A 24,277-nucleotide genomic window follows, 5' to 3' on the forward strand; every position below is an offset into this window, starting at 1 on the left:
CTCTATGAGGGTATTTCGAGGGAGGTGCGGCTGGATGGAGAAGAGTGTGGGGATGCCACCCACAGGCTGGGGTCCTGGACTGATCAAGCGTCCATCCCTTCCTGCTTCCTGTGGAGCCACCACAGGCTGCCTGTGGTCCTGCCACTGTAGTCCCCTGGCCACGATGACGGTCTCAAACCGTCACCTAATACCATCACCTGATATAAACCTTCCTCCCTTAAGCGGCCTTCGTCAGGAATTTTGTCACAACAGTAAGGTAAGTGACGCCACACTGCCCTAGCACTGACTGGCAGAGAGAGCTAAGTGCCGTGCTCCATGTTCACACGGGAAGAGGGGTGAAGCGCAACCACAGGGCACAGATGGCCGCAGCACTAGGCTGGGGCACCACACCCAACCTGCTACATTCCCTGTAGGTCCACTTATACGAAGTTCAAGGAGGGAGAGGGGCCGTGACACAGGAGTTCCTAATATTCTGTCGCCCCTGGTCTGCACAGCTGTTTGGTGTGGGTGGAAACCTAGGAAGGTATATACTTGAGATGTGGACGGCTTCTGTCTCTAGGCTGCTCCTCAGTGAGAAGTTCAAGTAAACCATGCAGGTCAGGGGCGCTGGGAGGACTGATGGGAGGAGTCCCGTGCCCAGAGGCTGGAAGCACTCACCTGGAGAGGCTGTGAGGGCCATTACACCATAGTATGAGAAAGCACTCGCTTCAAACTTCATCCCTTCCTTCCCAGCCTCCACTTCCACCTTCCCCTGTGGAGGAAAAGGGGGGCTTTCAGTTGGATTTGCACATAAAGCTAGTTCTTCCCAGGTTTATCTAAACTCCTCTCCCACAATCCCCAGAAGACAGGCTTTGGAAAATAAAGGGAAGGTATATTTCTTTCAACTAGAAAACCGGATTTAACTGAACGTCTGGAAGCGACAGTATCTGTGGACCCACCTAACACCTCCCCTTGTCCCCAGCTCTTCAAGGGCCTCAGTAATAAAAAGAATTGGGGAGAGAATGCTGAGGAGACTCTCCTGGCTGCCCCAGGAGGAGCTGGAGCTGGGAAGCAGCAGGGTCAAGGGTCAGCATGCCATGTGTCCATGGAACAGAGAGGTGTGAACTGGCTCCAGGGCCCTGGGCATCCCAGGAGACACCTTGCCAGGCTCCCTAAGGGCACTGCTGGGGAGAGCAGCCTGAGAAAGTCTCCCTCAATCAGAAGAAACTGCTGAGCAGCCGCTCTTCATGCTCTGGCATGCCTGAGACCTCTCCTCCTCCATCACCTTTTCCATCCCCGCAGCCTTAGGGGTGACCAGCAGCAGCCTGTTCCGGGCTACAGAAATATGTCCCAGCGAAGGGCTAGAGCAGCGTGTTCACATCGCCCATATCAGCTCCCCAGAACATCCTGTGCAAGGGCGAGCCAGCAAGCCACCACTTGCTAAAAAGGAACCATTAAACCAGGCATGGTGGCACATGCCTGTAATCGCAGGAAAGTCAAGGCAGGGGGATGAGGAATTCAATACCCTCCTGGACTATATAAGAGAGTGTCAAAAGAGAGGGAGGAGGGGGAGAGGAGGAGGGAGGAAGAGGAGGCAAGCAGCCACGCGCACTTTCTAACTCACTAATGCTCCCAGAGGCAGACATGGCTGGTCCCTCTCACAAACTGGGAAGGCGGAGCTGGGAAAGGCAGATCGAACAAGCTCTCAACACCTACCGCCCCACTCATATGTACCTGGAACACTTCCTACTGGAGTGCATTAAATTCTGGATTGGGGGAGACCCTCCTTTTACAGCTCACATCTCCAGAAACACACCTATGCCTCTCTTTAGGTTCCCTTCACCCCATGGAAACCCTTGCTCGCCCAGTCCCAACCAACTCTCGGCATAAGGAAGGAACTTCAAATCCAGATCATTTTTGTTGGTGAGGTGCCTGACGCTCTCACCCTGCCCCTTGTGCATGCCAGGCAAGTACTCCACTGCCCGGCTGCGCTCAGCCTTTCAACCCATAATTTTAAAGCAATCTGCAAAGTGTAGAAGCTGCCCAGCCATGCAGCGAGGCCTGCAAGGAGGTGCCGTGAGCCCCGAGGAACCGGCTCTCATCCCCTGACTGTAGTCCAGTGGGTGGAAACTGCCCAGAAAGCTAGTTACAGAAGGCCTCACACAAACACACCCTGAAGAAGAGACAAAAATTTAGAGAGTCGTCACCAGGCATGGGAGCACATGCCTGCAGGCCTAGCACCCAAGAGGCAGAGGCAGGAGGGTTTAAGTTCGAAGCCAGTTTGGTAGGTCTATGCAGCCAAAGTTCCAGGCCAAGCTGGGCTACAGAGCAGACCCTATCTGGAAAATACTCCCAGAAGTGGGGGCTGAAGAGATGGCTTAGCTGGTAAAATGCCTGCTAAACAAGCATGAGGACCTAGGTTTGGATCCCTAACACCCATGTAGGACACAAGCGCCAATCACATCTGAAACCCTAGTGCTTGGTGGAGATTGACACAGGTGGGTGCATCTTTGGCGCTCACTGGCCAGTCATTTTAGCCAATCGATGAGCTCTGGGTTCCCTGAGAGATCCTGCCTCAAAAGATAAGGTGGAAAGCAATAATGGACACGATCTCTGGCCTCCACATGCACCACTATGCATGCATGCCACACAAGCATATGCATGTACACACGCACGAGTGCATACACACACAAGCAAAGTTCCGAGAGACACATTTACTTCCTGTTCTAGCATGAAGACACTCTTTCTGCAGGAAGCCTAAGGATGGCAGATCTGGCTGAGCCACGGTATGAAGGAAGGTCTAAGGCAGGTGACAGCAGCCAGGCTTCCAGGCCTGCACAGACAGGCAAGGCCACAGAGCTCCTGGGACGAGGCTGAGGGCAGATTTTGCAGAGGAACAGTGGTTCAGAAAGATAGCCCAGTCCACATTAGTGTGGCTCTGCTGAGAAAAGCCACAGGGGCTATTTCAAAGTTGGTGTGGAAAAGAAGCAGAGAGAATAGGGTGCTAGGCACAGTGGGTGCCAGGGCAGCGTTCTTTGAAGGGTAGACCCCTTGAAGAGAAAGAGAAGGAGGTGATGGTAGGGACAGAGATGAATTTAGAGAAGGTGAAGCTGGGAGCACTCAGACACAGGCGCCATGACAGTGTCATCCTGAAGAGCCTTGGTCTGCACAGCACTGATGCACACTACTTCAGGGATGCTGCAGCACATCTCTCTACTGAACTACTCAGGGATGCTGCAGCACATCTCTACTGAACTAGTCAGGGATGCTGCAGCACACCTCTACTGAACTACTTCAGGGATGCTGCAGCACACCTCTACTGAACTACTCAGGGATGCTGCAGCACACCTCTACTGAACTACTCAGGGATGCTGCAGCACACCTCTACTGAACTACTCAGGGATGGTGCAGCACACCTCTACTGAACTACTTCAGGGATGCTGCAGCACACCTCTCTAGTGAACTGCTCAGGGATGCTGTAGCACACCTCTCTACTTGCACAGTTAAGCCAAAGCCTCACAGACTTCTTCCTCCAGGGATTCTGGGTTGTTTCACAAACCACACAGTCTGTGTGTTCTGTGTCTCTGCAAGTGGATGTGAGTTCCCACTTTGTGATCAACCATCGGAACCGAAAGGGTAGTAGTCTTCCTCCCAGAAACAAGCCCGGGGCCAGCCTCTCAGGAAGGACTGGCAGGACCCTGTGCTGACTAGGAGCTTCACCTGGTAACTTCCAAAGAACAGGGTCCCAAAGGCCGGCCCCAGCTCCCACTTCCGGGTGTTCTGGGCTCATCAGTATGAGGTGTGAACTGTGTAGGAGAACCGAAGTTCTTCAGGTAACCTCAGGAACACGCAAGGTTTGGAGTCTCATGTTCTGGCTGTTTGTGGGCAAAAGCCCCAGATCTGGAAACTGTTTTCTGGTCTCCAATACTCCCACAAAGGCACAGGGTTGGGTCTTCTGACTAATCAAGGATGGCTACAGAGAGATTCCACACCCACAGTGGAGACCACAGCCATCCCCTAAATCCTCAGGGCAGGCACCAGGTAGGGTCGGGCCTGATAACTACTCTCCTCTTGGATGCCAGAGCCTCAACCATCAGCTACTGTGATCGTGCTAGGCCAGTGGCTCCCACATGCCCATGTGTTCGGGCTCTGAGAACCGGCAGCAAAGAAGAGCCACCACATTTTTATTTCATTATCTATTGTTGCCATCATTCCAGAAAAGACCACATATTTTGACTGCCCCTCCAATTTAGAAAATGTAGTTTCAGCCGGGCGGTGGTGGCGCACGCCTTTAATCCCAGCACTTGGGAGGCAGAGACAGGTGGGTCTCTGTGAGTTCGAGGCCAGCCTGGGTTACAAAGTGAGATCCAGGACAGACTCCAAAATACCCCAGAGAAACCCTGTCTCGAAAAAAATGGAAAAAAAAAAAGAAAAAGAAAAAGAAAGAAAGAAAGAAAATGTAGTTTCAACAAACATGCCTTCAAACAGAGCATGAATTGTCTATGAAAAATGTCCTGCAGCCGTTCTTGTCTCATCTTTCCTCCTACTGGTGACAATGTCACAGCCGTGTTCAGGGGCCACTTACAACATTACAACAGCTTAAAAAGTACGACAGAAAGTGGGAGATGGGACTCTGGAGGAGTGGGGGGTGGTGTATGAGCATAATTAAAATGCAGTGCGTACACTGAAATTCCCAACAAATAAATGCATAAACCAGAAAACGGGGCTGCCAAGATGGCTCAGTAGGTAAAGGTAGCTGTGGCCAAGCCTGACCACCCAAGTGTGACCCCAGGATCCACAAGGGAGGGTGAAAACTAACACCTGCGGGGTGTCTTCTGATCCCCCAAAACATGCTGCGGCACAGTTTTGGCAGAAAAATATAGTGCCCAAGTTATAGAAAGTAACACATGAAGCTGGGCGGTGGTGGTGCACACCTTTAACGCCAGCATTCTGGGAGGCAGAGGCAGGCGGATCTCTGTGAGTTCGAGGCCAGCCTGGTGTACAGAGTGAGTTCCAGGACAGCCAGGGCTACACAGAGAAACCCTGTCTCAAACAAACAGACAAACAAAAAGAAAGTAACAGATGAAAATAAAACAACAGAGGTCTGCAGACAGTTCAGCAGTTTGGAGCCCTTGTAGCTCTTGCAGAGGACCCAGGCTTGGGTCCCAGCTCCCACAAGGCAGCTCATCATTATCTATAACTCCAGCTTCAGGGCATCTGATGCCCCCTTCTGACCTCCAAGGGCACCGAGCACATACACGGTGCACAGAGCTGTATGGTGGTATTGTGTTCCCCAAAATATTGTGCACCTAATAAATTTATCTGGGGTCAGAGACAGAACAGCCACTAGATAGAGGCTAGAAAATGGTGGCACACATGCCTTTAATCCTAGCACTCCTGAGGTAGAAATCCCTCTGGATCTCTGTGAGTTCAAGGCCACATTGGAAACGGCCAGGCATGGTGACACACGCCTTTAATCCCAGAAAGCGAGCCTTTAATCCCAGGGAGTGGTGGTAGAAGGCAGAAAGGTATATAAGGCATGAGGACCAGAAACTAGCAGCATTTGGCTGGTTAAGCTTTCAGACTTCTAGCAGCACAGTTCAGCTGAGAGCTATTCGGATATGAGGACACAGAAGCTTCCAGTCTGAGGAAACAAGACCAGCTGAGTTGGCCAGGTGAGGTTAGCTGTGGCTTGTTCTGTCTCTCTGACCATCCAGCATTTCACCCCAATAACTGGCCCCGGGTTTGATTTTATTAATAAGACTCTCTAAGATTCATGCTACAGAGATGCATGCAGGCAAAGCACTCACACACATAAAATAATAAAATAAGTCTAAAACAATCAAAATCACAACAATTTACAGGATTCCTATGGTCCCAGGAGCCTATAATTCTCCATCTGCTCGAGTTTAAACCTACCCTACCCAGGCCACCCTCCCCGACCCAGGCCACCCTCACTGGCACAGGCCACCCTCCCTAGTTCAGGCCACCCTCACCGGCCCAGGCCACCCTCCCCGACCCAGGCCACCCTCACCGGCACAGGCCACCCTCTGCAGAGGAAAGCTTTTCTGACAGACAGGTTTAGGGACATCTGTTCATTAAGTGTCTGTAGTTTCAAAAAGATCATTTCAAATAACCTCAGTAGTGTGAGGTCAGAGCCATCCTACAGGAAGTAGCTTAGAATCAAGTAGGTGTCTTTGCATACAACTTTTCCATACAGGAAAAGGACCTACATTATTGACTTTACTTTTGAAATATTCATAAACTTATTCTATAAAATTACAAAAAAAAAAATCAGGACAGGACATGATGGACTCCAGGCTTTCTCAGAGGAGCCAGGGATGTTTGTAAGCTGACAGGCTGGGAAGGAGGCCTAGCCAGATATGGTAGCACATCACTATAATCCAATACTCAGGAAGCAGATATAGGAAGATCACAAGTTCAAGGCCAGCCAGGGCTACGTAGCAAGGCCCTGTCTAAAAACAATTCTTAATAATTTATAAAAGGTTCTGGAAGGAGGTATAATAGTGTCAAGCAAGGACAGCTGCCTGAGTAAGAACGCAGGCACAGGATCCCCACCCACCTTCCTTTGGATGAAGTATTAGCGGACTTCTAAGAGCCGACGTGCGCTAGTCAGCTCCGTCCTCTGGCCGCATAGTCAGAAGTGACTCGAGTCTGTATGGCCCAGTAACCCACACGGTAGATAACCTCGGGTGGTTAGTGTGGCCGACTGAGGCAGGTTGAAGCCCTCCCCCACACTGGCCAGCACACACTGGCTGGCTCACTCCCAGGCTGGATGCTTGCTATGCCCATCCGGTTTAGGTTGCCCACACAAGCCAACCAGTGGGGCCCGCCATCAGAAAGGATGTAGCTCGGCTGGTAGGGTGCCTGCCTGATGTGTACAAAGCCCTGAGTTTGATCCTCAGAAAGCCTGGCACATGCCTGTAAACCCAGCACTCAGGAGGCATGGGCAGTTCACAGTCATAATCAACTATGTAACATGCTCAAGGCCAGCTTGGGCTGCATGAGATCTTGTGAAGGGAAAAAAAGAGGGGGGTGCAATGGAAAGAAAGCAAGGGTAACTGGATGCTATGAGCGCAAACACTGGGTGTTTCTTGGCCATGCCACTCAGAGATGCTGTGTGTTCTTTGTGTGACTCTGGATCTTGCATGCTCTCTAGTCACGGCTTTCTATCTGGTGGCTGCACATGGACGCCTGGGGTTCTGCAAGCTCACTTCATAATGTATACTTTTACAACATTGGTGGCCAAATATTAATTTGTGCACATCTTCATCCTCTGGTGGACCCTGAGCCTGGGTCCTTACATCATACTGGTGCCAAGCTGCCTGACTCAGATGGCAGTGGCTAGGCCTCCCTTCTGCACCTGCAGGGAGCTTGTCGGAAATGAAGCACGTGGGGATCTGCATGATTCAGGCGCAGGAGTCTGAGCCTGAGCAGGAGAGGACGGGAGGGGGTGGACCTCACAGGGACAGTTCAGGCACGCCACTTCAGGTTAAACAGCAGCGGTGTGCGAACGAACATTCAGGGTCGCTCAAACGCAGCCAAGGACTAGAGAGGTCAGTCAGCCAGGACCAGAGGCTCAGGCGTGCTTAAGGCGAAGCAGGCCACCACACTGGACAAGTGGAGCTGATCGCACACTTAGTACTAAATACTGATCTGAAAAAGAGTAAACCTATTGTAGAGCAAAAATGCCTTTGAAATCTGTACCAGAAGCTTTTGAAAAAGTATGAATGGGACAGTTGAAAAAGAAAAAAAAAAGAGAGCATTAATTTGCACATGAAATGAGCAAGACAATTAATGCCAGGGAAAGTTCTTGTCCACTGAACACCCGGCAAAGACTGGCAAAGGGCTGGGCCTTCTGTGCATGGCTTGAGACTGGCCACGCCCCTCCTGAGACTGGCCACGCCCCTCCTGAGACTGGCCACGCCCCACAAGTGCTGGGAAAGGCAGTACACTCTTCTCCATTGACTTATTTAGATATGCCACTCCTCAGAGGGCCAACAGCCCTTTACTACAAAACACCAACTGTAAATGACAGTGATCTAGTACATCTTGCCTTTGAGAAGGAAACCGTGTCTAGCAGTTACAGTTACTGTGCACACACAATCAACTTGTTAGATTGATTTCTGTCATGTACATGGATATTCTGCCTGTATGTGCACCACAAGGATGCCCTCGGAGGTCAGAAGAGGGCACTGGATCCCCTGGAACTGGAGTTATGGGTGTTTGTGAGCTACCGTGTGGGTGTTGAGAACCAAACCTGGGTCCTCTGCAGAGCAGCCAGTGCTCTGACTGCTGAGCCAGCTCTCCAGCTCGGCCTCGACCGCTGTGTGTGCTTCCCACTTCTTCGCGACATAATGCTCTCTCACGCCACCATCTCAAACTTGATCAGCGCCTAGTCATGTGAGCAATTTCTACTCTTTTATAATGGATTTGCTATATGTTTTCATGGATAGTATTGGAAAACAATGGTTTATATATGAGACTGTTAATTTAGGGAATATAGTCTGTTTATAAGCACCTTTTCTGTCTATTTATCATTTGTTCTTTTATTTTTTTGATTTTTTTTTTTTTTTTTTTTTGGTTTTTCGAGACAGGGTTTCTCTGTGTAGCTTTGTGCCTTTCCTGGAACTTACTCTGTAGCCCAGGCTGGCCTCAAACTCCGCCTGGCTCTGCCTCCCGAGTGCTGGGATTAAAGGCGTGTGCCACCACCGCCTGGCTTATCATTTGTTCTTTATTTTAAAAATTACATTAGTTGCTGGGCAGTGGTGGCACATGCCTTTAATCCCAGCATGCAGGAGATAGAGACACGTGGATCTCTGAGTTGAAGTCCAGCCTGGTCTACAGAGTAAGTTCCAGGACAGCAAAGGCTACACAGAGACACTCTGTCTTGGGAAAACAAAACAAAAAAATTGCATTATTTATGTAGCTATTTGGGGAAAGTGTTTCCTCTCATATGCAAAAGCAAACAACACACAATATGAAGAGAGGAGAACAGAGGGAGGGGAGGCCGGAGGGGATTCCCTGAAGACGGAAATGGTCAAAATGTACACAGTTACAAACAGAAGCGTCCTGAGAGCTGTCAGTCTGTACCAATAATTTCAGATAACAATTTGTAATAAAAAATAGAGAGAAGCTGGGAAAATGCCTCAGTGGGTAAAGTGCATGCCAGCATGTGGACCTGGATTTGATCCCCAAACCCAATAAAAGCCAGGGCCAGCTGTACACATCTGTAACCACAGTACAGCGGTGGATCCCCAGAGCTCTGTGTAAGTTTCTGTGTAAGAACAGTGAAATTTTATTTTCTTCTACACAAACGAGAATATATTATATTCACTGATCTTTCCAATTATGTATTTATTACATAATTGTATACACTAAGGTATATAATGTTACTTCCAAGTTGGAAACTAAAAGCTTAATTACATATTTCAAAGACTTTTCTGTCTTTTAAAGAGGCAGGGGCTCACATGGTTCAGGCTGGCCTCAAACTCAATGTGTAGCCCAGGGTGCCCTGGGACTCCTGCTCCTTCTGCCTCTGTCTCCTCAGTGCTGGCATTACAGGTGTACACCACACTTTTACAGTGCTGGGGTGCAGGAAGGCAAGCAGTCTCCCAATGGGGTGCACCCCCAGCACACCACTGTGTAAATATTCCTAATTTCATCATGATCAACCTAGGTAGTTTATGAAACTTGTCTTTTTATATTTACTGTAATAAACACTGGGACACAGTACGACCTCTTTTTATGAATCACATATAAAACTGCAGTGTTCATGTCTGTGTTCCCAGTACTTGGGTGGTAAAGACAGGAGGGTCAAGAGTTCAAGGTCATCCTCGTCTACACAGCAAGTATGAGGCCAGCCTGACAGTATATAATATCCTGTCCCAGAAAAGCAAAACTAACTGTCCAAAAAGAATATTTCTCTGGCTTTGTTTGACTATCTCTAAATCTTAATTTTATGTTACTGGTTATATAATTTAAAATTACTGTCCAAGTGTTCTTGGTATGCTGGTGGGAAAACACTGCCATTGTAATTATGCCTTGGGGGCCTGAAAACGGCTCAGAGGGAAAGGCACCTGCCGTCACACCCAAGGTCTATAGTCGGATTCTGAACCCACATGGTGGAAGAAGAGAACAGACCCCCACAGGTTGTCCTCTGACGTCTATATGCTCACCATGGCATGCACACATGTGTGCAGTTGTGCATGCAGATGTGTGTTTTAGATGAGGTCTCTCATTGGTCTGGGGCTCACAGATTATAGACTAGGCTGTCTGGCCAAAGAGCCCCCGAGGACCCAGCTGTGTATACCCACCCCCGCAGTGCTGGGATTACAGACTCACTGCCATGTGCTCAACTCTTTTCTTGGGTTCTGAAGGGGCACTCAGGTCCTCACTCGCTAGGCAAGTACTCTATCTACCAAGTGAGCTATGACCCTGCTACATTGCTACTTTCAGATACATGTTTCCAGAAGTCATTTAAAACATGTAGAGCCAATACATATTTCATTGTGACATCATGCTATTATCATATCATTTATTAAAATCCATTTACATTTTAAAAGTCCACTTTTTGAAATAAAACTTCAAGTTTTGTTTTTATTCATATATAGTTTATATTTTGTTATATGTGACAAAATATTCTTTTAATTAGGTTCACTTAAATCATTTCTTTGAAGAAGCTGAACTTTATTTAATATAGGACTTCAACTAAAAAATTTAAATGATGGGCAAAGAGAAGCAGTTCAGTTGGCAGAGTGCTTGCTGAGCATGCACCAAGCCCTGGGTTTGGCTTCAGAACCATGTAAACCAGGTATGGTGACATAAACATATCATCCCAGGACTGCAAAGTTCAAGCTTGCTGTGGAATAATCCTCCTGTACACTGTGAATATATATTACTCTCATTGGTTAATAAAAAGCTGACAGGCTGATAGCCAGGCAAGAAGTATAAGTGGGACAGCCAGACACAGAGGACTCTGGGAGGAAGAAGGGTAGAGTCAGGAGATGCTAACCAGCTGCTAAGGAAGCAGGACATGTAGAAAATGAGGTAACAAGCCATGAATCACAAAGTATAGATAAGAAATATGGGTTAATTCAAGTTTAAGAGTTAGCTAGTAACAAGCCTGAGCTATTAGCTGAGCATTTATAAGTAATATTAAGCCTCTGTGTCAGTTATTCGGGAGCTGGCTTTATAAGTAATATTAAGCCTCTGTGTCAGTTATTTGGGAGCTGGTGGGCAGGAGAGAAACACCTGACTACACAAGCTCAGGGTGGGAGATACTGTGAAAGTTGAACACTTGCTGCCTAACCATAAAGACCCCAGAAACCCACATCAATGCCAGCTGGGTGTGGTGGCTCACCTCTAATTCCAGCTTCAGAAGGGAGACACAGAGCCAGCTGGCCAGCAAGACTAGCCATATGTGCAAGAGTCCCTGCTTCAATGAAGAAGGTAGAAGAGCAATAGAAGATGATCCCCAATGTGAATCTGGGGCCTCTACAAGCACATTAACATGTGTACATATGCCCAAACACATGCAAAAATGTGCATACCGTATACACATTGGAAAAAAGGTCAAGGTCACCTTCAGTTACATAGAAGTCTGAGGCCAACCTAGGCTACACAAGAGCCTGTTCCAAATAATATTAAAATGACATGTTTCTACAATGTAATTCTAGTTTCCAAATCAATTACTTAAGGAGTTTTTCTGGAGTTGCAGAAGAAAATCTTGCTGCACCCAAGCAAGCAGAGAAGGAAGGTGCTGCTGCTTTCCTCTGGCTGCATGAAATGCAGAGAGCATGCTCCATAACCTGGCATGGATTGTGCTGGGGTGGCAGTATTTTAGGGTGGAATGTACTTGGCAAAAGACAGCTACGCCAGATTGACCGAGGGTGGCATGATATTTTGTCCTGTTATTCTCTGGTACCTCGGATAATTGGCTAGTTTGCACGAACATGGCTTTTGCCAATGTCTGCAACTTAAGTACCCCCATAGGGCTGTTTATCAACTACACATGCTACTTATAAAACCCATGACATCAGCTCAACAAACAAGCCACAGTATCTAACATGCAGATGCATTCAGACAGATAGATGTGTCTAAATGACCTATCAAACACGTACTAAATGACTTTCTTATAAATAAAAAGGGACTATAATATCTCTTTTCCAAAAAATGTTTATGCGTCTATTTGTTTGAGACAAGGTCTCATGCATTCGAGGTTGGCCTTCAACTTGCTATGTGACTCAGGATGACCTTTAACCTGCTGCTCCTTGCCCCACCTCCTTGCTGCTGACATTATATACCACCACGCCTGGTTTATGTGCTGCTGGGGATTGAACTCAGGGACTTGTACACTCTAGCCACTGAGCCACACCCCCAGATCCTCCATAAAACTTTTTAAAGATGTATTTATTTTATGTATATGAATGTCTTGTCTCTATGAACGTGTGTGTACCACCACATGCATGTCTGATGCCTGAAGAGATCAGAAGAAGGCATTGAATCCCCAGGGACTGGAATTACAAATGTTTGGGAGCCACTACATGGGTGCTGGGAACTGAACCAGGAACTCTGCAAGAGCAGCAAGTTCTCGAAACCACTGAGCCATCTCTCCAGGCCCGCAATTCCCATAAAGCTTATTTTGATAATTCATGGCTTGGGGCTTATGAGATGAGTCAGTGTGTAAAGAAAGGCACTTGCTGAGTAAGTCTGGTGACCTGAGTTCAATCCCTTGGAACTCATTAAAAATGGAAGGAGAGACCTACTGCAAACGCTATCCTCGACCTCCACACAAGCCCCTCCCTCATCACTGACGCACATATAGACAATCATTTTTCTGGGTGGGGGCGGGGATTGAGACAGGGTTTCCCTGTATAGCCCTAGCTGATCTGAAAATCACTCTGTAGACCAGGCTGGCCTCGAACTCAGAGATCTGCCTGGCTCTGCCTCCCGAGTGCTGGGATTAGAAGTGTGTGCCACCATCGCCAGGCAACAGTAATTTTTTTTTTGTTTGTTTGTTTTGGTTTTTGAGTCAAGTCTTTTTTTTTTTTAGTTTTTCGAGACAGGGTTTCTCTGTGTAGCTTTGGTGCCTTTCCTGGAACTCACTTGGTAGTCCAGGCTGGCCTCGAACTCACAAAGATCCGCCTGGCTCTGCCTCCCGAGTGCTGGGATTAAAGGCGTGCGCCACCAACACCCAGCCGAACAGTAATTTTTTTAAGAACTGAAACAAACACATACATTTTAAAAAATCTTTAAGAAATACTAATTGGATCTGGAAAGATGGCTCAGTGGTTAAGAACAGACACTGCTCTTTCAGAGGATCTGAGTTCAGTTCCCAGCACCCACACCGGCAGTTCACAACTACCTGTAACTCTAGCTCTAGGGGATTCAACACCCTCAACAGATAAGAGCACTGGCTGCTCTCACAGAAGACCTGGATTCAGTTCCCAGCACCCACATGGTGGCTTACAAGCTCTGTTACTCCAGTTCCAGGAGATTTGATGATGCCTCCTTTTGGCTTCTGTGGGCCTCAGGCACATGTGTGGTGCACAGACACACATAAAGGCAAAACACCAACCAAAAATAAATCTGTGAAAGGTGGGGTTTTTTTTTGTTGTTTGCTCGGTTTTTCGAGACAGGGTTTCTCTGTGTAGTTTTGGTGCCTGTCCTGGAGCTCACTCGAACTCACAGAGATCCGTCTGGCTCTGCCTCCCGAGTGCTGGGATTGCTTGGAAAGGTTTCTGAGACAGCCTATGAGACAGTGGCTGTAAGCAGACATCCTAGGGGGTTTTTCTTCCTGTCACTTGTTTCCAGACACCAGCAGAGTCACATGACCACACACCGGCCTGAGCTCCTGACATCTACACAGTAGGGAGCAACTTCACCCACTGAAATAACTGGGGTCTTGCTCAACTCACGTAAATTTTAGGGCCTGCCACGTACTAATTATGCTCTCCCGATGCCTTCATGCAGGAAGTAACTACAAAAACTGAGGCAGCTTAACAGTTAATGTCCTAGACACTAAGGAGCCTGGGCTCCATGAAAAAGTGGCTTGCTCCTGAAGAGGACCAAAGTCCCCAAATTAGGGTTCTACTCAGGGTAGCCCAAGGGCAGTGCCGGCTATGGGTACCTGTAATATCTCAAGTCCTCAAAAAGGGCTGCGAGCAATGGCCTCCCCACCACATTTGGAGGGGTGTCACATTAGAGAAAAGGCACGGGTCACTATTAATCACCACGACTTTAGGGGATCATCATTATTCCATCAGCTCCTAGGAAACAGTTTGGTTAGGAGCCAGCATCATAAACAGTAAATGGATGAGGTCCATGGTGGTACTAGGACAGGTACTAAGATGTGGTGATAACAGAAGACAGCCTATGGTGTCCTGGTCACTATAAAAGACCAAGACCTGAAGAGAATGGGCCAAAGAAAAGAGGCTAGAAAGAGAGTCCAAGGAACCCAGAACAGTACATTTCCAATGCCCACCAAGACCTGGCCAGCAACAGGCACATTACCAACACTTCAGAAGTCAGTAATGACATTCCTCACTTGGCTCGGCACAGCAGCCAAGCATGAAGCGCCTTTGGTCTTAGACACAAAATGAGTGGCCCTACCTCATATTGGAATCATCACCCAGCTATGCAAGCAGAGATCCAAGGCCCCCTATAAACACCATACGTAAGTTAAGTAGGCAAAGCCCCTTGCCTACACCAGGCCTCCTCAGAGCAGGGAAGACGGGACTCAGTGAGGGCGAGCGAGCGAGCGAGTGAGCGAGCGAGCGTAGATGACTCCTGACCTGCAGAATGAGAACGAAGTAGTCTACAGGTTTGTTGCGCTGGTAGAGGTAGCACTCGGGGGCTTTCTTGTTCTTCTCATCATACTTCAGCTCCTGGATGACATTGGGGTGCTTTAGCAGCCTGAGGAGGATCTTCTCTGACATCTGGGATGGGCTAAACGCTTCTACTTCTAAGACACAAACACAACTTGACATTACACTTCAAAGAAGGGCAGCTGAGGAGCTCAGAGCGGAAGAGCACTTGGCAACAAGGATACACACAGATGAACCAGACTTCCGTGTGCGACCCCCTGGGGTCAGATTACCTGGAGAAATGGCAACAGTGGCATACGCATGTCTAGTCCTTTTTAATCTTTCCTGTTCAGCTTGCCCTTGGTCTCTGTCTCATATGAGTGCCCTATACCTCTGATTGATGGAAATGAAAACCCACCATCAGCAGACTCCCTGCTTGAGTCCAGGACACCCTTCAACACAAGCCACAACAGCATGACTGTTTGCCCACAGCCAAGGGAGGAACCACGGTCTGGAAGCATTGGGGGGGGGGGGGGGGGGGGGGTTAGTGCCTGTGCATAGACCAGGGCTCCACCTCCTGCTCTCCCACAACGCTCTCCTGAGGAATTCCAGGGACCACTGAGGGAGCGATTCAGAATAAAAGCAAGGCCGTGCACACATCAACATGCACTCCGACTTGCCAATGAAGAAGGAAATGGTAGTCAGCACTGACAAAGACAGTCACTTCATTTAAAATAACAGAAATTTCAAAGCTGCTGACTCCCAGGTGCCATTGTAAATGTGGACTTCATGGTCTCTCAGAGGCAGAGTAGGGTAACACTGAGCTGTAAGTGTGGTTCTTCCACAATGAGCAACAACAGTACCAGAACAGGAAGAGAATAATAGCAAAATATTGTCTAACTGATTTTTTAGTTATATGCTATATACGAAAGCTACAAATTCTGGATTCACCTCTGTGACTTTTTCATAGTAAGACCGTACATTGCAGGGAATTTGGAAAATACAGAAAAATAAAGAAAATAAAAATCATCTGTAAGCTGACTGCTTAGAGTCATTCAGAGCAATTTGGTGAGTATTTCTTTCCAGTGCTTTGCCTAGGCATGTGTTCCTGTGTACTTGTGTGTATGAGTACACACAGAACCACAGTGTGGTCTTGGTATACACATACTCTGATATCCAGGAAGTCATGGATATTTTCCCATGTCATAAATGTGAACAGTGAGCACATTCATGGACCTGACAGTAGGTGACATTCTGCCCTGTGTTCCTGCTGACCTTTCAGGGCACCTGTATAAACACATTGCATGGGGTTGAAACCTACTGGCCCATCTTGGAAACAGATATCTTCTGCAAGCCTCTGGGAGTTTCCAGATTTTTCTCCCACTTCCCCTGGCCAAGAGAGCTCACCCTTCATCTTAGAGGGCCATTTGGGGATGTGAGGGGATTAGTCAGTCTCTTGGGTCTTTCAACCGTGACCGCTTGGAAGCAGTCAGTGCTGGCTGGGCTGGTGGCTTTAACCATGTGAGCATTTGCCTCTGGATGGGGCCCAAGTTAACAATCTGACTTGAAGAAGTCACCGAGAAATCCTGGCCAAATTCACAGAATCTTTCATTTCATCAAAACGGTAAAAGATAAGGACTTAATTCTGCATGTCTGCTTTTCTTCTTTGTGAGTTTTAGCACGCGTTACCACTGGTGTCCAAGTGTTCTTCCAAGGCAAGCTGAAGAGAGGATTACTCAACTGTCCAATCAAACGGGGGGCTCCTGGCTTGCACTGGCAGCCTACTCCACCAGCTGGCTCCCCCGCGGGGCTCAGCTGCAAGGAGATGACCTGGCCTACCGGATACATGCAGTGTGGCACTGACATTCATCCTTACCTTTCAGACCAATTTTAAGTTACTGGTCCACCCCTGGCAAATGTCTCAGAGGGTTCATGCCGACACTGAACACAGGAGAGGAGAGAATTTAAAGAGAACAAAACAGAACAAAAACAAAAAACAAAACACAAAGTGGCATTACTTGTCACCCCATTTCCCGGCCTCCACCCCCAGCCCCCCAGTCAGCGTGGTGAGGAAGGCTCCAGGGCCTGCAGATCTCACACTGTGATAAGCACACTTGCCTGTTGCTAGGAAACGGTGCATGGCCAGGAGAAGCTGTGGTGATATTTTAACCTTCATCTCGCTGTCCGTCTGCTTAAAGGCAGAGAAGTCTTGCTTTCTCTCACGGTGGGCCACCTTCTTTTTTGTTCTGTTATCAGCTGAGGGGATGAAGGAAAGAAAACAGATCAGGCTCTTCATCGAGGAGAGAGACAAAACACCGTTTGACCTCTCCGGGGACCGGTGGACTGGGCAGGGAGCACAGCCGCTCCTCGGTCCGCAGTAAGCCACAGCAGGAAACCGGACTGTCTTAGAGAGCCCCACAGACAGGACACAACCCCACAAGGAGCATACAGAATCACAGCAGAGCAGCAGACCGCCTCAAGTGCTACCAAAACCACTGCAGGGGGGGAGCAGCCACAGGCTACACCTGAGGGAAGCCGTCTGGGCCTGTAGAGGGCCTCTCGGCCTCAGGTGACAGACAATGAACACAAAGGAGATTCCTCAAGAACCAGGCTCCTTCCAGGAATGCCCTGTTCATCCTCGAGGCTTCATTCCTGCCCCCGACTATGAGATGGTCAAGGTCAGGCAAACACCGGGGTGATCCCGGAGGGATGAACCAGCCTCCTCTGGACGAGGCCAGAGGAAGTCCTCAGGTTCCGGCTTTTGTTGCCGACTCCACAGCCACGCTTTACGGAAACTTCCCTTTTTGTTTCAGTTCTACATGTCACAAAGTAATTATTCTGTTGATTTTTCTCAGTCATTAAACATCATGAAAAGCCATTCTTGCCTTGTTAGGACACACGACACCAGGTGGCAGACACCCATGGCTATGGTTTGCCAACCCCTGATCTAGAAGGGATCTCCTCCAAAGTCATTTTTTTAAATAAAGTGCTGATGAAGAAAAACCCAACGTGACAAGACGGCAGCTGTGTATAGTGGTGTAGACGTGTCATTCCAGCACCTCGAAGGCTGAGGAAGGAGAGGGGTATGGTCAAAGCCAGCCTAGGCTACATGTGAAACTCCGTCTCAAACATCACCACCTCAAAAGAAAAGAAAGAAAGACAAAGAAACAAAGGACAAGGACCCAACCCTGTCTCTGCCCAAGATCTGAATTGCTCTCTTGTCCAGGGTCAAATGTCATGACTAGGCCTTCTGTGAGGCTTCTACACTTCTATCTCAAGGTATTTTGAAAATCGGAACGTGTAAGTCAATATGAAACTTAAAAAAGTTCTCTAATGGCAACTAGCTGTAATCATGGCTGACCTCTCACCTAGACTGAGATAACCCGGAAGTCACAAGTTCAGCGTTTCACACCAAGAGGTCATGTCATGCAACACTTCTCCATGAACTGAGTCCCCTCACTGGGAGTTTAATAACATTTAGTAACATTTCCATAAAAGAGTATTTAAGATTTCATAAATATTTATACTGTCCTCCCATTGGCAAGTGCTACCCCAGGGGAAACACAAATACCCAGGCATAGATTCGATTTGAATGAAGAGGGGCTGGTGACATGGCTCAGTGGGGAAGTAACCAGAGCTGGAGCTTGGAACCCACATAAGGCAGGGGAGGAAAGTCATTGCACACCCCGCCCGGCTCTCCACTAACCTCCACAAATGCACTGCACATGTGGGCTCACTACATCGGACAGGACCATAAAAGGATGGGAAGAGCATAATCAAACAACATTCTCTACTAGGAAGCCTCCGACTGCAGTGGGGAGCTGCTCTGTCTATGACCTTGAAGCACCGCCCCTAGAGATGCAGCAGGAACTGCTCCACCTGCCTATGACCTTGAAGTACATGCCCCTGGGGCGTGGCCTCTGGGACCTTTAAGACCTGAGATGCACATAGACATTGCTCTCTTTGCTCCCTTGTGGACTTGAATTCAGGACTGATCCAGAACAGCATTCCAGAACCTGTGTCAAATCTGTGCTGTACAGTGAGTTTTTCCCCTTAATAAATTCTTTGCCCTTTAAACAGACTCCATAGATTTCTTGCTTTATCTACCTTCCAAATGTAAAAAGCATAAAACACAGCCGGGTGGTGGTAGCGCACGCCTTTAGTCCCAGCACTCGGGAGGCAGAGCCAGGCGGATCTCTGTGAGTTCGAGGCCAGCCTGGTCTCCAAATCGAGTTCCAGGAAAGGCGCAAAACTACCCAGAGAAACCCTGTCTCGAAAAAACAAACAAACAAACAAACAAAAAAAAGCATAAAACAGACAAGAATGTATACAGATGTAAGGTAAACAAGGACACCCTTTTCAAAGATAATTCTTAGCAATTTAGAAGTTTTTCTTTCGTTAGGTGCTACAAAACTTTGGAGATTTTAAAATGTGTAACATGCCCTTGTAAAAAGACTGGATAAAATCACTCTCCTTTTGAACAAGGCAAGCTTTGCCCGGAATGCCACAGGGCACTAGGATAGCCCAAGCCCTACAGGCTCTGTTACAAAGCTGAGAGGATAAACAGAGTTCAGGTGCTCTGTCCCCGCCCAATGCCCAGGAGCCTCATATGGGGCTGCAGAGATGCTTCAGTGGTTAAGAGCACTGGCTGCTCTTCCCGAGGACCCAGGTTTAATTCCCAGCACCCACATGGCAGCTCACAGCCACCTGTAACTCCAGTCCCAGAGGATCTACTGCCCTCTTCTGGCACTCTTGGATACTGCATGCATGTGATGCATGTGTGCAGGCGAAATACCCATACACAAAATAAACACATTTTAAAAAGAAAGATCCTCATATGATAAGGTAGGGCGGAGGGTAGAGGCCGAAGTTCCCTGGTGCAGGGGGTGAGTTGTACATGCCAATGAAACAAGCTGCAGGTCCAGTACTGAGGGGGCAAGTTCCCTGAGCCTGGGACTGCCTGATCTAAATACTCACCATTCCCATCTGCCCTTCAAAAGAAGGCCGTGAAAGAGACCACAAGAAAACTATACTCTCTGTGTGCATGGTGGATTATGTACCTGTGAATGCATCTGTGGAGGGCAGAGGTCAACATTTGAATGTGCTCATCAATTGCTGCCTACCTTATTTATTTATGAATTATCTTAGAAAAGGGGCATTTTATTGAGCCTAGAGCTCACCAACTGGCCTGAGGAGTCACCCCAGCGCCCCCCTACACACACACACACAACACTACTCTGCCTCCCAGCACTGGAATCATTGGCACACAACACCACCCCCAGTTCTCATGTGGCTACTAGGAACCCAAACTCAGGTCCTCATGCACAGCAATCATCCTGCCACCTGAGCATCTCCACAGCTCTGCTATTCTTACTGCACACACTACTGAACGCCACTCCAGGGCACACCCGGCATTACTGTCCCAGTCAACTGCCCTTGCTCAGTTCATCTACCCCCGGCCCATAGGTTCTGGAACAAGGAAATGTAATCAGCTGCCACCTCCCAATTTAACTAAACAAATTCTCTTGTTAAATACGTGAATTACAAACTCAAGGAGAAACAAATTTATTGGAAAACACTTTGCCTAGCTGTGTAACATAAACCAGCACAGAAGGATGTAAAACTGTCTGAAAAATCTGAGAGCAGAGTTTCCTGTCTTGGGTGTGGACTCATGGCCAAGAGAAGCTGCCTGTGGAAGAGAAGCTGCCTGTGGAAGAGAAGCTGCCTGTGTTAGAGAAGCTGCCTGTGGAAGAGAAGCTGCCTGTGTTAGAGAAGCTGCCTGTGTTAGAGAAGCTGCCTGTGGAAGACGAGAAGCTGCCTGTGTTAGAGAAGCTGCCTGTGTTAGAGAAGCTGCCTGTGTTAGAGAAGCTGCCTGTGTTAGAGAAGCTGCCTGTGGAAGAGAAGCTGCCTGTGTTAGAGAAGCTGCCTGTGTTAGAGAAGCTGCCTGTGTTAGAGAAGCTGCCTGTGGAAGAGAAGCTGCCTGTGGAAGAGAAGCTGCCTGTGTTAGAGAAGCTGCCTGTGTTAGAGAAGCTGCCTGTGGAAGAAGAGAAGCTGCCTGTGTTAGAGAAGCTGCCTGTGGAAGAGAAGCTGCCTGTGTTAGAGAAGCTGCCTGTGTTAGAGAAGCTGCCTGTGTTAGAGAAGCTGCCTGTGTTAGAGAAGCTGCCTGTGGAAGAAGAGAAGCTGCCTGTGTTAGAGAAGCTGCCTGTGGAAGAGAAGCTGCCTGTGGAAGAAGAGAAGCTGCCTGTGGAAGAAGAGAAGCTGCCTGTGGAAGAGAAGCTGCCTGTGTTAGAGAAGCTGCCTGTGGAAGAGAAGCTGCCTGTGTTAGAGAAGCTGCCTGTGTTAGAGAAGCTGCCTGTGTTAGAGAAGCTGCCTGTGTTAGAGAAGCTGCCTGTGTTAGAGAAGCTGCCTGTGTTAGAGAAGCTGCCTGTGGAAGAGAAGCTGCCTGTGTTAGAGAAGCTGCCTGTGTTAGAGAAGCTGCCTGTGTTAGAGAAGCTGCCTGTGTTAGAGAAGCTGCCTGTGGAAGAGAAGCTGCCTGTGTTAGAGAAGCTGCACTCAGTGTCACTGAATCTGCCTCTTCGTCCACTTCGGTAAGGCACTAGGCAGCGCTGCAAGGCAGCCCAGAGCCAGCGCGCGCACCACACACCGTGTGATTATAACAGAGAGCCCACCACCGGGAGCGGTGTTTACAGGGCAGGCTGGCAGCAGCAAAGGTCTGGACACATGCAGACGCTGGTACTTACTGTACAGGTCTGTCTCATCCAAGATCTCGGACTTGATGATTTCTTCAATCACATCTTCCAAGGTGACAATCCCCAGGACTTCATAAAACGGGTCCCCTTCACCCTCATTGTTCACACGCTGCACAATGGCCAGGTGGGATTTACCTTTAGAGACAGAAGACAAAGTGGCAGAGGTCATTTCCCAGGCTCCTAGCAGGCTCCTTAGGTGCCTTATGAACAGCCAGATGCTGCTTCTCTCTCTCTGTGCGGGGCAGAAAACCCGGGCCTTGTTCCTTCTATCACTCTGCCAGCTCAAGCTTTGGTCCTCCTCATCACTCTCCACATTATTTTTGAGACAGGCTCTAGCTGATTCTCCAGGATGGCTGGCCAGTGAGGACCCCTGGATCCTTCCTTCTGTCTCCACCTCCCCAGACCCTGGTACTGGGGAGGTGGAGACAGAAGGAAGCACACATCGCTGTAGCTGGCATTCCCTTTCACTGGCATGTGTACAGATGTATGATATGTGTATGTGTGCCTGCTTGCATGTGTGTGCGCACATGCGCACATGCTTGTATGTGGAGCCCTAAAGCCGACACTAGGTAGCCTCCTCCATCACTCTTCACTTTTGAGGCAAGGCCTCCCACTAAACACAGAGCTCACAGAAACTGGCTAACCTAGACAGCCGGCTTACCCCAGGGTCCTGCCTCTGCCTCTGGAGGCCACCATGCCCGCCCAACTTTTACACAAGCGTTGAGGATCTGAACTCCAGTCTTCATGATTATGTGGCAAACACTGTCTGCTGAGCCACCTCCCTGGCCCTCCTGCCTTGCTCTCTTACATGGGTGCTGGGGATTCAAACTCAGACATTTGTGTAGCAGAACACTTCACTGCCAGGCCGTCTTCTACAGCCCCGGCAGCATTTTTTCCAGCAAAGTCTATGTTTCATCATTTTTAAGTGTTGCCAACTCCACAACCAAATGGATGAGGCTTCCTGAGCCATTAAGGCAGGGATGCTGAGGAGCACCACTGCCCACAGGCTGCCCTGTACCTAGCTCTTTGCTTCTTAATGGACATGGTATTCGGCTCTTCCTCTGTGAGACATTAACAGTTCTCTCCAAAGGAGAGAGAACTCCACAGATCTCCAGGGAGGTCCAAGACCTTTGAGGCAGTGCCATGCCCCCCCAAGTCCTAAAATGTTACCGGCCTTCTCCACTGTGCTGATTCTGGACCACAGTGCAAAGATCCCTCCCTTGTCCCAGAATGCCACCCTGGAGATAAACAGCAGTCATCACTACCCTCCAGCACATACCCACAGTAGGAAGGGAGAGCTCGTCTCCAAGAACATCCTCACTACAGCAGTACAATTAGATCCTTACCCCAAATGGGCCTCTTTGAACATTCCACTTGATGACCTGAGACACACAACACAGTCTAACGTAACAATGGTTGCCTTGAGAAAAAGACACTTAGGTGGCTTGGTTGTGAGTTGCCTTCAACACACTTTACTTCTTATAGTGCTGAGGAAGGAACCCAGGACCTCAGACATGCCAGGCGAGGTCCAACATACATCCACCCAGGCCAAGCTGATGTCACTAAACAGAATGACCACATGACAAACCGTGGCTTAGACATGGTTGTCTGGTAGACAGACATTTGGAAGGGAATCAACAAGTGAGCTTATTTTGTCAAGAAAAACCATGGGCAGAATTTGATGTTAATGATTAAAAAAATTGTAATTTCGGGCTGGAGAGAGGGCTCAGCGGGTAAGAGCACTGGCTGTTCTTTCAGAGGTCCTGAGTTCAATTCCTAGCAACTACATGGTGGCTCACAACCATCTGTAATGAGATCTGGCGCCCTCTTCTGGTGTGCAGGCAGAACACTATATACATATAAATCAATCAATCTTTAAAAATAAAGAAAAAATTGTAATTTCAGTAGAAAATTATAATTCTAAGAAACTCACATCCAACATCATGATTTTGATACATTCTTAGTAAAGGCTTTTGTGTGCAATGAGTGTGTGTGTGTGTGTGTGTGTGTGTGTGTGTGTGTGTGTGTGCACGCGCGGCACGAGTGTGCCTGTGGAGGCCAAGTATGTCTTCTCCACTGATCCTTTCCTACTGTTTGACACAAGGTGTCTCACTGGACCAAGAGCTCACCAGCTGGCAAGTCTGCTGGCCTGTCGCCCTCAGAGCAGAGCTGGACTTACAGGCATGTGCTGCCATGCCCGCTTCCTCCGTGAGGGCTGGAGGACCTGAGCTCAGGGCTTCATCAGTTCACAGCAAGCACTTTAACCAGCAAGCCCTTTCCCCAGTCCTCAGTAACGGCTTCTTGGATGAGATGGGTGGTCACAGTAATGAACGCAACCATTAAAATGGTGAGCAATCTGGTCCAGCCACCTTTTAAAGAGCTGCAAGACTGAGCCAATTCTTTTGAGATTCGTATGTTTTTATTTTATGTGCTGGATGCTTTGCCTGCATGGATGTCTGTGTACCATGTGTATGCCCAGTGCCCGTGGAGGTCAGATAAGGAATGCTGGACCTCTGGGACTGGAGTTGTAAGCCACCAACGTAGGAATTCAATGAACCCAGGTAGGTCCTCTGGAAGAGCAGCCAGTGCTTTTAACTGCTGAGCCATTTCTCCGGCCCTGCTAATTTTTCAACTGACTATGGCAATAACGTGAGAATTATGCATGGATAAAATAATCCCGAGTACAAGATGGACATGGACCTTTAAGAATTTTTTTTTAAT

At 48.4% G+C, this 24,277-nt stretch overlaps 1 protein-coding gene across 3 annotated transcripts in view; it reads right to left on the minus strand.

The window, feature by feature from the left end:
- The window catches only part of Cnnm2 (cyclin and CBS domain divalent metal cation transport mediator 2), a 141,401-nt gene that overhangs the window by 17,042 nt on the left and 100,082 nt on the right, over window positions 1-24,277 (minus strand). For 2 of the 3 annotated variants that reach the window (XM_052760647.1, XM_052760646.1), the window contains exons 2-5: window positions 21,548-21,691; window positions 16,926-17,063; window positions 14,796-14,965; window positions 658-751 (exon numbers count right to left, since the gene is read on the minus strand). In XM_052760647.1, coding sequence (XP_052616607.1) covers window positions 658-751; window positions 14,796-14,965; window positions 16,926-17,063; window positions 21,548-21,691 — 546 coding nt within the window. Of the gene's footprint in view, window positions 1-657; window positions 752-14,795; window positions 14,966-15,515; window positions 16,749-16,925; window positions 17,064-21,547; window positions 21,692-24,277 lie in introns of those variants that run through there. The other variant, XM_052760648.1, reaches the window with a different exon arrangement.

Source organism: Peromyscus californicus, unplaced genomic scaffold, assembly GCF_007827085.1.
Source record: "Peromyscus californicus insignis strain IS unplaced genomic scaffold, ASM782708v3 Scaffold_4__1_contigs__length_199733344, whole genome shotgun sequence".
NCBI lineage: Eukaryota > Metazoa > Chordata > Mammalia > Rodentia > Cricetidae > Peromyscus > Peromyscus californicus.